General features: G+C 37.9%; 1 protein-coding gene across 2 annotated transcripts in view; it reads right to left on the minus strand.

The window, feature by feature from the left end:
* pde4cb (phosphodiesterase 4C, cAMP-specific b) overlaps window positions 1-10,692 on the minus strand; it is an 88,206-nt gene extending 77,514 nt beyond the window's left edge. For both annotated transcript variants that reach the window (XM_053635638.1, XM_053635636.1), the window contains exons 1-2: window positions 9,904-10,692; window positions 8,404-8,454 (exon numbers count right to left, since the gene is read on the minus strand). In XM_053635638.1, coding sequence (XP_053491613.1) covers window positions 8,404-8,433 — 30 coding nt within the window. In that variant the 5' untranslated portion in view covers window positions 8,434-8,454; window positions 9,904-10,692. The remainder of the gene's footprint in view (window positions 1-8,403; window positions 8,455-9,903) is intronic.
* Between the last annotated feature and the right edge of the window lie 2,882 nt (window positions 10,693-13,574).

Raw genomic sequence — 13,574 nt, forward strand, 5'->3', positions numbered from 1 at the left:
GGGCAACTGAACCAACTACATTTGTTAGAAAATAATAACACAATAGTCTGATTTCGGCCACACCCACTTCAGGTTTAAATCTAAATCATACAGATATGAACATTTGGAGCACTAAACAGTTACAAATAGCAGTGCACAGATAGGGCTGGATTCAAATCGAAGGCTTTAGTGAAATGCATGGCACTACGGTTCACTGGAGTACTAAACAGATTCAGACATAGATAGTGTACTTGTGTTACACACCTTCATATGACTTCACATATTATACAGCACCACTGTAAATCTGTCACGTAGCTTGCAAATTGTAGCCCACAAGCAATGGATAAGATTAGTAAGCTTGAACAAATTCATAACAAACAATCTATACCATATCCATTTGATTCGCAAAACTAACAGACACTGATTGAAAAGATTAACGAAAGTTATAGTGGCAGTAGTAAATACTTGCAGCAACTGACAGAGATTACTATCTGAAAACTATTTACATACCATTTGTTTATTTTGAACACTGTTATGTTAATAAAGTGATTTGTATTTGTATCAGTAGCACAATTTTTATGCCCAAGTCTGAGCACTTTTGCTAGCAAGTGATTAGCCAGATACTTGGTTACGCTAATATTTGGTTTTGCTTCCCCTTGCCTTAATAATAGCACTAACCCTGTCAGGTAAGGATGCCAGTCATGTCTTCAGAGGTCCGCAATTATCGGGATGCACAATTCAGCTAGGGTTCATTGGTGTATAAGTTTTTCACCACGTTTTCTATGAATAAAATCTGGTAAAGTCAGGTTGGTAGCAGACCATTCAAAGTGTCCTAGTGTTCATCACACACAGATTTGCCTCTATGTACTTTGTGCGTGCTTTCCACTTGGACATGAAGGACTAAAAGGCAGCCTCAGAGTCTGGCAAAAAACTGATGATTCAGTTTTATGCCAAATCATATTTGTCCAGTTTTGCAACGCATTAGCCTTGTGCAATAAGGCATTGTTATTGGTGGATGCAACTCTTTTTGGAAGACCTTAATTCAGTGTATATTCTCTGTACATGCCAACTGAATATTTGCACATCCTTAGAAGAGTCGTGTTAAATAGCTACGGTTACCCCTGTATTGCACTGTATTTGTAAATAAGAAGTCAGTATTTGCATTAAATATTCAGGTCTGACCTACTTTAATGCCTCTCTTCAACATGAATTTATGAAACTAGCCCGCTGTGTAAGAGTCACCACAGAATGGGAATAAGGGCTGACTGTGCCTCCATCTGCTCAGCAATAAGGCACAAGCAACATGCATGCATCCATGACTGATTTTATTTGGAGGCAAGGAGGACACCTGGAGCCGTCATAAAGAGTGGCCCATGACTAAAGCATATCAACTGTATTTTTATTGCTGATTGGTGATCCTTAAAATGTTTATACTGTTGAATTCTGAAATCTGATTGGGCAGGAGGTGTTTATACATTTTCTACAACAGCAGTCAATATTGCTGGCTGTGCTTGTTTGTTAGTCGTTAGTATGTTTTTTTTTCAATAGAATCTTTTCATTCACAGGAACTTATATACTATGCATAATCTAAGCCTAATAATAAATGAATGAAAGAGATTTTTTTTTTTTTTATAGAACAGACTGGTGAAGGAATTACTGTTTATTGCTGCTATAACGTGTGATAACAGAAACTAACTTGTTAGATGTGAAGGTTCTGTTGTGAAGGTTCCACAACAATTAAAGTTAACATTTAACCACATTATCTGGCCAAAAGTATGTGGACGCATGAGCGATCACACCTATATGTGCTTTTTGAACATCCCTTTTCAGATTTATTGACCCTTTTACTGTTATAAAACACCTCCACTCTTCTGGGAAGGCTAGAATATTTTCAAGCAAGGTTGTGGGGATTTTGTAGGGATCAGCCACAAGAGCATTAGTGAGGTCAGGCTCTGATGTTAAGTGAGGAGGCCTGGGCACAGTCGGCATTCCAGTTTATCCCAAAAGCGTTCAGTATGGTTGAGGTGAGTGCTCTGTGAAGGACACTCAAGTTCTTCCATTCCAACCTTGGCAAACTATGTCTTAATGGAGCTCGTTTTGTGTACAGGAGCACTGTCATGCGAGAACATGTTTGGACCTCTTAGTTCCAGTGAAGAGAAATTGTAATGCTACAGCATACTCCCTTGGTTGACGAACTTAGCCATTTCTATGCATGTTTTGAAATTACAGCAATATGGCTAATGATAGCATTCCTGCTAATGCAACAGAATTGTGCTTATCTATTGGAGAGATTTGTGCAGTGAAAGGCAGGAAGGCAGTGGGCCCAGGCGGAAACCCCTTAAAGGTTCTGAAAACCTGCGCTGACCAACTAGCCCCAGTGCGTAAATTTTCAATTTGTCTTCTATTGTCCCTACATGTTTCAAGTGATCCTTTATCATTCCTGTGCCCAAGTCATCCACTCCAGCTGAGCTGATTGATTACTGCCCAGTGGCCCTGACCTCTGTGGTGATGAAGTGCTTTGACAGACTCATGAAAGCCCTTATCTGCTCCTCTCTATTCAGCACACTAAACCCAGATCCATGGATGATGCCATCTTCTATGTCCTACACAACACCTGATCCATGTTACATGATAAATGTCACATATAGCACATTGTTATTTGCTGCATCTCATTTCACTATACTACCCCAATTCTGAAAAAGTTGGGACAGTATGGAAAATGCAAAAACAACAACAACAACAACAACAACAAAAAGAGTCATTTGAAAATTCAATTCACCCTGTATGAAGAAATGTCTTCAACTGTGCAACTGTACGGGGCCTTCGTTGCCTTATTTTGCACTTCATAATGTGCCACACATTCTCAATCGGAGACAGGTCAGGACTGCAGGCAGGCCACGCTAACACCCGCACTCTCTGCTTATGCAACCATGCGCTTGTAATGCGGGCAGAATGTGGTTTGGCGTTGTCCTGCTCTGGATGGCAGCACATGTTGCTGCAAAATGTGTACATATCTTTCTGAATTGATGATGCCCTCACAGATGTGTAAGTTACCCATGCCATGGACACTGACACATCCACATAGCATGACAGACACTGGCTTTTGGACCTGACGCTGATAACAGCTTGGATGGTCCTTTACCTATTTGGCCCGGAGAACACGACGGCTGTTTTGTCCAAAAACTATTTGAAACACGATTCCAGAAGTCGGGCTTCGTTTCTGGACAGTGTTGATGTACGGCTTCTGCTTTGTGTAGTAAAGCCTTAACTTGCATCTGTGGATACAGCGGTGAATGGTGTTGACTGACAAAGGTTTACCAAAGTATTCCTGAGCCCATGTCAGGATATCCATTACAGACTCATGACGGTTTTTAAGACAGTGACGTCTGAGGGATCGGAGATCATGCGCATTCAGAAATGGTTTTCGGTCTTGCCCTTTACGCACAGAGACTCGACCAGATTCCTTGAATCTTTTAATTATATTGTGCACCATAGAAGGTGAAATGCCCAAAATCCTACAGATTTGTCTTTGGGGAATGTTGCTCTTAAAGTGTTGGATTATTCACTGACACATCTGTTGGCAGATTGGCAGGCCTTGACCCATCCTTACTCTTGAAGGACTAGACCTTTTTTGGAGGCTCCTTATATACTATGATTAGATGATTTCCTCACCTGTTTCACATCACCTTCTTCTTTCAACTTGTCACATCGCTATTAGTCCTAAATTGCCCCTGTTCGAACTTTTTTGGAACGTGTTGCATGCATCAATTTAAAAATAAACGTTTACCTTCAAAAATCTATGCAGTTCATTAGGTAGAACATCAAATACCTTGTTTTTATAAGTTTTTTGTTTAAATACAAGTCAAAGTAGCATTTTCCATATTGTCCCAACTTTTTCGGAATTGGGGTTGTACTTTTGTCCATGCTCCAAAAGCTCATGTGACAAATAAACCTTGAATCACTAGGCTTGAGTGATTTTCCTTGCAGGCTGGCTTTTCATGACCAAAAATCAGAATTAATATTATTAATTTGAGCCGTTGTTTTTAAGGGTACCAATAACTGTGATGCTGTGTTCACTTATAGATGATCTATCGATTAAAAACTCAACAGTAAGAGTAACTAATAAGATATATCTATTATAAAAATATTAGATTTTGGCATAGTTTGTGTGCAAAAATTGAGTAATTGTGCATAAGGTTTCTATCTCTGATGACAATTCTTGGGGTGACTGTACAGTAAATATTCAGGGTAGATATTTCAGCAATTAAAAACAGAACAAACAAAGAAAAGTAAACTAAAATAGATAGAACCTTCCCAGTCTTCCCCGCTAAACACTAAATACTAAAGATAAAGAACATACTCTCAACTATACCGGTTTGTTATCTTGTTGACACCAAACTACAGAATATCCGACATACAGAAGTACATATGTAAATACAGACATACTGCTGGCTTGAATTATAACTAACTGTGTGGGCTGGACCCATGTACATTGCATTAATTTATTGCTCATGTTGACCAGGAAACACATATTTTTACACACTGAAATAGGAAATTAATACATTTTTCATAACTTATATTTAAAAATAAAATATTGACTAATTTTGAATTGTTTCTGCTTGTTTTTCCACACAAATTCAAGAAATCAAATACCCTTGGATTCAAGCAGTTCAATTCTATTCCTTCTAGCTATTTTACATGCTATTCACTGGCAACATTTGTTTTCATAAAAGATTTTTTGGGTGACTAAAATATTCTCCCTAGAGCACCTAAAGAATCTGCTGCTTTTTTCAGCTGCCATTTCGTCCTTCTTTCCTGTCACTCAGTTGATGTTTTTTTTAAAAGCATGTAGTGATGCATTTTTGCAGAACAATCAGGCACTAACAGACGTCTTTAATCTACCCTCTTGCGACCCAGTAATTGCTGATGTACATCCAGGTCATTCAAGATCGTTCAACTTTAAAGGAGAAATACAAGAGGGTTTTTTTTTTTTTGTTGGTAATTTTTTTTATTGTTCTAAACCCACACGTTGTTTTAAACATCTATTTTGTATGTATTTTTCTTAAACGAAAATGAATGAACGCAACGTAAGCGGACACGGCCAGAATAAGCAGTCCACTGATGACGATAAATCACAGTTTGATTATTTATAAAAGTCAAATAACTCTGACATGACCTCTCTATCTCCATATCAGTTCAACCACACAGTAAGAACATTACAAGATACATTTACAGTACATCTCTCTCTCTTCTGTTTGTGTCATGAACTCCACTCTTCAGGGAGCATCGGCAGGGAATCTCTTCATTAAATGTCATAGTCAAATCAGATTTGATTAAAGACTAAATGAAGGCCATTACAAAGTAAATTAGCATGCGTTACTAGCAGGGCTTATCAGTGTTTGATGAATTGTAATGATTATTAACAAAATATTCAATAACAAGATATGCAATGTAACAATCCATTAATCTACATCAATCTGATTGTTTTGTTTGTTCTTCTGCTATCAAGTACGACCTTGCGTGTGTGATTACATTCATTATCATCAGTGACATTTTTCAGGTTCTGATTACTGATGCTGATTATTCTGTCTGTCACTTGTACATTTCTACTGCGTTCATGATTGGTTATGTAAGGAACGAAACACAACAGGGTCTTCTGTTGTAGGAAAATAATCAACAACATGTCAATAATCAACAATAATAATAATAATAATAATCAACAATATGATGTGGCCCATCACAAAGCAGAGTTATTGTAACCAAATGATTTTCTCATAAGAGCACATCCTGAAGTTTTGTTCCTCTTATATCACATCGACTTGGCAACGACTACAAATTTTAATTTATGAATAAAATGTCATGGTTTTTAAGTTTATAGTTAAAATTAATGTTGTGGATTGAAATGTTAATTCCTGTTATCACTTTTGTTATAGCAGCTATAAATAGTTGTTCTCTCACCATTCTCACTTCTTCTTTCTCGTAAAAGGATAAAAAAAAAAAGCCTTATCACATTATCAAGAAACAAACAAACAAACAGAAAAAAAATCGCAAAGTCATCTGATCTGGAGGATTTCCCACGACAAAAAAAACTTACTTCCCATTACAAAGCACAGACACTGGAGACTTCACTGATAAATGTTAAATAAATAAATCTAATAAGATGATCAGACTGGGCAATGCCCACCAAAGAAATACCAGCGAATGAGCTGTTACTATAGAAACAATATCGCATTAATACTGTAGAACAAGCACATTAATATAAACCTGTGATTTGAATTACAGCCAGTCACTACTGTCAGAGCCACTGTCATAGCAAATGAATCACACCTTCAGACAATTCAGATTCAAGAATTCACCAGTATTGTGCTATAAATCCTGTTATATCGCTGTCCGGAGATTGTAGTTGTATAACAATGAGATCCTTGTTAGAAAATGTTCAAAAAGAAGAAGAAAAAATGTTTCACGTGCTGCAACAGTGTTACAGTACAGTGTAAGTGTAAAATGAATACTATATAATAATATACAAAGGACCAAACACATTTGAGGGCAAAAGTTTGCCTCCATTAAGGCATATGAGTAAATTTCTCGATCGAGCAAGTTATCTACAGAAATAATGAAATGAAATATTAAAAATGAAACATGGGTTTAAACCCAGAAAAAACTGAGATCTTAAAAAGACCTGATCCATAGAAGAAGTGCACGACATCTTGGCAGAGTTATATTAGTAACAATGTCCTCCAAAAATATTTACACCTTTCATGAATGTGAGCAAAAATCAATATATAAAAAGAATAACACGTGCTGTAAGTAATATTTTAAACTATATAGTTTCATTTATGCATATGTTTTAAACAAACACATTTTTAAGCAGTGCAATTTATTTTGACACAAATCTCTGGTTTAAAAATGACTGGCACCAGATATGAATAAAATTTTGTATTTATTTAAATAAAGTGTCGATAATTCAGCACATACACATTTTTGAGAGAAAATTATATTTATTAAAAAAAAAGTAGCTTAAATGTGAATTAGTTTTGTTAGGACAAAGATAAATAATTCTTCCTATTGTTTGACTAGATAAGCTTTTTTGGCTCATTTTTGATGAAGCGGCCCAATCATTCAGGAGGGCTGTATATGTTATTATATATGAAAGAATGTGTAGAATATAATGGAGACTGTTTATTAAAACTGAGAGAATGCCAAATATGTTTGGAGGATATGACTGATAGTCAGTTATAATATCAAACAAGTTATTAGAGAATATTTAGGAAGGAAAAATGCCAAACTTGGATATAACATCATTTCACTATTTATCAATATTAACGCCATAGCACACATTATTTGACTGTTTTTGTTTCTTGTGATAATAAAAGAACATCTGACACAGTCCTCATTTTCCCAACTTCTTTACGCAACTGTATAATCAAATAATTGGTAATCTAAAACTCCATGTACGTAACACCTATAAAGTACAAGTAGGTGTTGGCTGCTTACTTGTGACCTTTGACATAATGATATTCAATGTGTAACGAGTGAGACTGTTTTTGTATCTGCGTGTTCATATCACGTACATATGACTCATTACTACTCACAAGACTTCAGAGGCACCATATTCTTTCAAAATGGCCAGGAACCAATCTGCTCTGTTAAGCTTACTGACACGCTGACATATTCCCAATATGCTACTAAGACAAAAACAAAGTTGTAAGGCAGACCTTAGAATCTGCTCAAGGATTTACACTGCATAATTCATCAGTTAACAGCTGCCACTTCTCCAATAGCTAATTATTCCTGAAAATGTGGCATATTGCTTATACTTTCTTGAGGGGTTAATTTTAGGTTAATTAATTCCTACAATCCAGTAAGTTTAACAGATCGTGTGTGTACTCTGTACTGGGTTTGTATGGAGAACGTGATTGTGTGTAGGTACTTAATGTGTGTAAGATAAGCCGTTACAACAGCATGACTCCCTCCAGCCACATTTACAGCGACCTATATGCATACTTACCTGAAAGCTCTTTGCACCCATAAAAAAATTTCTCACTTACAGTTGGCGTTTGATTTTAGGTAGTAAAAAGTTATTTTATATGGGCAAAGTTCTACTACGTGCTTCATATGCATATCTATTCCACTGTGTCACTTATGACTGTATGGGTCATAAGATATGATCATGATGATGATCATCATTATCATTTCTTAATTTTGATGATCACTATTTTTTTATGTTATCGTTCATCATCAGATGAACAATAAAATAAGTTTACTCTTCACTAAAAAAAAAAAAAAAAAAAAAAAATTCAAAAGCCGATCATTTTATTTAAATCATCACTTTATCATTGTGCTTTCAGGGTGATATGACTAATTTGATTAGAAATGATTCACACGATTCACAAATGGACTACAGACTTATAGGATGTGGGTTACCTCTGTCGTCAGACGAGAAGACATTGACATGGAATTCCCCCTCTATGCTGTCTGGAATAAGAAAAATAAATGCATGGGTACGGGTTACAGGATTAACCATGCTTCATTCTCTTGACAGAGGTCAAATTTCAACATCCTCTGAGTAGAAGCATTCAGGCAAAACGAACACACCCAGCACACTTAAATAAAGACAATTTTATGGATGCAAAGAAAAAGTGTATGAATACATCCTTCATTATATCAACCATTTGCAAGAACCAGTGCCTTGAACTGTTATCACGTATCTCTGTGTGTCAAAGTACACTCATGAGTTCATTTGAAGTGTCCGATGCTCTGACGCAGACTACTTCTATTGCACGAAGTACTAAAGAGAGCTGACACATAACAGTAGAGAGTATGACTGCTTCAGAAGCTGACATGTGATGTGAATTAGATGATGTTGTTTTGTACAAACATGATTATAGAGGTCCAAATCGCTCAGGTTTAAAAAATAAATAAAGAAATTCAAGAGCAAAAGTATGCAGCAGACAGGCACTTCCCTCAGTAGACAGACAATAATGAAAGACAGAGCACTCCAGTGAGACTGACAACGCAATGTGAAAGATCTTGAATACACAATGCCGTACTCATCAAGGCTCAATTAAGACATCGAATGAATAAGTGCTTGACCTGTTTCAGGCTCCCAACTCACAAAGTCTTCTAAATTGAGTGCAGTGATTTGGAACCTTTTATACTGTCTTTCACTGAAGCACTTAATGGTCCACCATTAAACAGTCACATCATTATTTTTCCATTATAGCAAGGTGCTGATATTTGGCTTGGGGAAAGAAGAAAACATTCAATTAATCTTTTCTTGTACGAGCTTCAATTTTGGCGCAAACACCAAACAGAGGCTGTAGTTTGCAAGTAATTGAAAAGCCTGCCATTATACCTTCTATTAACACGTGGGTATCTAACTGTTCACCAAGATGCATTAATAAAGGTTGTGTTCGAATTTAGTTTTGCAAATGAGAATGTTTTTCAGATGGTAACGGTTCCAGCATTCTCAAAGGGTTGTAGACTACTTTCACATTAAATACAGAACCTGTTTTCATAACAGCAATGCTGTGCACCACATGCATTCCAGATGTTGCACTAGAACCGATTTTTGCAAATTTGTATATAGGCTCCTGCATTCTCAAAGGGTTTCTGCATGGAACCTTTCTTTGAAAGGTTGTACAATGAACATTTGAAAGGTTCCCCAGATGAACAAACCAAAGAAGGTGCTGGATTTAAAGTTTAGCATAACAAAACCTCGAAAAGAGAAATGAATGAAGACGAGCGTTGGCCGTTGTAATGTAATGAGCATGAGACGCTACTTTCTAAACACCAACCCCAGGCTTTATCGCACTTCAGATCGGAAGGAAATGCGTGTAAGATCAGGAAGATTTGTCTGTAACATTTCTTCAGGGCTGTAGACCGAACTATTCAAGAGAATAATAATAATTTTAAAAAACTTACTTTAAAAACTTAGTCTTCACACTCTCTGCAGTGTTGAAAGTCTTGATGAAAGCGGCGCAACAAGTTCGTCTGTTTTCGTCAGTTTCTTTTCTTTTCTTTTTTTTTTGTCTTTGTAGAGTTAATAATTTCTAGTTAACCTGCTGGAAAGCACACGGAGTGAGCTACATTTTAATTCGCGGCGGATCCCTCGCTGTCAAACTTCAAACTCTGAAGCAAAAGTTCACTGCAAATGACGCGGTGCGGTCACGTGGCAGGAAATGAGTAACTCCAGATGTAAACAAAGTGCACGCGCTCCGTGGCAGCTGCAGGCTTATTTTCTGTAGCGTTGATTTTTTTTTTTTTTTTTTTTTAGACGTTACGTCATTTAGAAAGCTTGAAATTATGCTCATTAGCTCACCATTACAGTATTCACTTCAGGTACTTTATAATAATATGAAATGAAGCACTCCTTGAAAGTACGGTCCAGTACTGTTTTATAAGAGTGCCTGCCCCCCCTCCCACTCCTCCAGTCTTTCAAATGTGTAGTTTCAAGGGTGAGCCTGTGCCCACAGTAGCGTCAGAATATTTGTCTGACTGGATTGAAACCAGATGTGCTTCTGCTTTTGTAACTCAACCACCTCAATGTCTGGCGTCTTGTGCATTCTGGGATGCTTTTCTGCTCACCATGGTTTTAATGAATGGTTACTTGAGTTACTATATCCTTCCTGTCAGGTCGAACCAATCTGCCAATTTCCCTCTGAGCTCTCATCAACAAGGTGTTTCTGTCTGGAGAACTGCCGCTCACTGGGTTTTTTTTTGTTTGTTTGTTTTTTCCACCATTCTGTGTCAACTTTAGAGGCTTTTGGGAATGAAAATCACAGGACATCAGCAGTTTCTGAAATACTCAAACCAGCCCATCTGGCAACAACAACCATGCCATGGTTAAAGTCACTGAGATCACTTTGTGATCCCTAATGTATGATGTAAACATTACCTGAATCTCTTGACCTGTATATACATGATATTATGAATTACACCACAGCCACATGATTGGCTGATCAGATAATTGCATGGAAGAATAGGCGTACACAGGGGAGTAACCTGGCCTGGGTATTTGGGGCTGTAGTCCTAGTCCCGACAGCAGTGTTGTAATTTTATATCCTCAGTGAATGGAGACGAGATCAGTCAGACAGGGTTTACAGGAAAATACATGGAAATACTCGTGTCTTATTGGCTAACAGCTCTCAATTCTGCCAAACGATAGCTCACAGTCAGTGTGAGGAATAATGGATATACACTGATTTTTTAAAATTATTTTTTAAAACCAGTAAAGGGGTTACATGTTACAGCAGTAACATCCTCTGATGCTGAGCAGGAAAACAAGGTGTGTAAATGTCTACATGAGTTCCAGTTTACGTGAAGATGATATGAGCAGAGCATAAGGAAAGATAATGTACATGGCACTGTAGGAACTAAACCCATAGCGTAGTTGTGCTTCCCCTTGGCTAGTGACACCAAATTAGCGTAGTGAGAAAAGTTTTATATTTTATCGGCCTGGTAGTCATACAAACAGCGACAACACCCGAGGCAAGTTTTATGATAAATCCAACTTTTTCTGATCATGTCCTACATTGACAGCTAAGTTACCTCAGCGTCCATAAAACAAAACTTAAGACTACTAGCTGAGCTGTAAAAAATGCATGGAGAAGAATCTGGGCTGATCTGGAATGATTAACAGTCCAGCTAACAACCTTGGGCGTACATGTGGTCCTATTAAAGTGGCTTATGAGTGTATATATTGTGTCACTATGCACTCTCTTGTCACAGGGTTGGTTCCCTTAGGAGTACATCTGAAAACAGGTGTACAACGTTCCTACCTTTAGCATGTATTTTCATTTCAATTAAATTTTATTTGTATAGTACATAACAATAGACATTATCACAAAGCAGTTTTACAGAAATATGTAAATTCCTGATATATATTTTAGATGAAAGATTTTATCCCTTATAAGCAAGCCAGCGGTGATGGTGGCAAGGAAAAACTCCCTGAGGTGACAGGAGGAAGAAACCTTGAGTGGAACCAGACTCAAAACCCATCTTTATCTGGGTGACACTGCATAATACGATTATAAATAATTTCTCTTTCTATAACTGTATTCCAGTGGTCACAAACTCTCTTCCTTGAGATCTACCTTCCTGCAGGTTTCACCTCCAGCCAAACTCTCGCACACCTGCTTTAGTTAATCAAGAACTTTTTAAGGCAATGACTGTCCGAAATCGTGTACCCTGACAGGCCGTGGAAACAGTACATACTATTCAGTATGTGTGTGAAGAATGAACACAATCCCAGACATACTTCATCCGCCTTAGCGCCACTGAAAAAGAGAGTTGCAACACGCTTTGAAAATTATTCATTATCATAAGGAATTGTGAAAACTCATGCTTGTCCAGCATAGATTTGGCTTATTTTTCTTGGTTAATAAATGGTGAGACATACCTAATGTAATAAAATTTAATGTACATGAAATGTACATAAAGATTTTGTCATTGTGGAAATGGATTTTTCTATCTTCAACCCTATCTTTTAGCTTTTCTTGTGCTCGAGGTCAGAATTCTGTTAACAAAACTCATAATTAAAAAAAAAAATTTAAATACTGACAAAAATCGAAATAGTGCATCTTTAAGTACTAATAATTGACAATCATTGTACCAAAATGGAACAAAATCAGCAAATACAAACCAAATAGTGAGACACTGGCAGTCAGTCTGCTTTCTATATTTTATTAGCAGTAAAAGGAAGTAGATATAATCCAACACGTCTGCGTTACGCATGTAACCCTGTTCCTTGAATGAGATGTTGTGTGAGCTTCACGCTGTGGGAAGAGCCCTCGTGCGTGACCGGCATCTGAAGCTTGTGTAACATAATGCCTATTTATAGGCTTGCCGTGATCAGGTGATGTGGCAATTAAGCGCATCGCGTGATAAAAAAAGACCAGCAGCTGCTCCGTCTTATGCCACTGGCCGGAGCAGTGGACGTAAGTACAGAGAGCTCTTATAGACACAGTAGGTGCAATTTCTCTTGTTCCGGTGTGAGGAAAGGAGGAGGGCAGAAAGCCTGCAACACTACCAGCTGGGCAGCAGATGTAGGCACTTTAGGAATATAATCCGGCCTAGGATATTGGAAGGCCTCGGCTAATCCAGGGGCAAAGTCAAGACAGGAAGGGGCAAAAGGGAGAGCTTGTAGATCTCCTACTTGCTTGAGAGATGTCAGGGCCAGCAGAAGAGGTACCTTTAGAGTCAGAAGCTTCTCTGAGGTTGACTCTAAGAGCTCAAACGAGGTACCTAACAGACCTGCCAGGACCACAGAAAGGTTCCTGGAAGGTATGCGTGGTCTGCATATGGGCCTCAGCTGCCTGACACCACGCATAAACCTCAATGTTAGAGGATGTTGCCCCACAGATTCTCCATCAACAGGGGAGTGGCTGGCCAAAATTTCCTTGTGGATGGTGCTCTAGCATTCAACATGGTATCTACAACCTCAGTTGCGAGAACAGAATCTATGAGCTGGTGCCTCTCAGGGGCCTGACCCACAGTCTCCATAGTTCCGGCCGAGGGGGATAAATCAGCCCTCTGGCTTGAGACAGTAGATGTCTTTTCACCCACTGTGTAGTAGGGTAGTACGTGATTTCGGA

The sequence above is a fragment of the Ictalurus furcatus genome, chromosome 10 (assembly GCF_023375685.1).
Source record: "Ictalurus furcatus strain D&B chromosome 10, Billie_1.0, whole genome shotgun sequence".
In the NCBI taxonomy this organism is placed as follows: domain Eukaryota; kingdom Metazoa; phylum Chordata; class Actinopteri; order Siluriformes; family Ictaluridae; genus Ictalurus; species Ictalurus furcatus.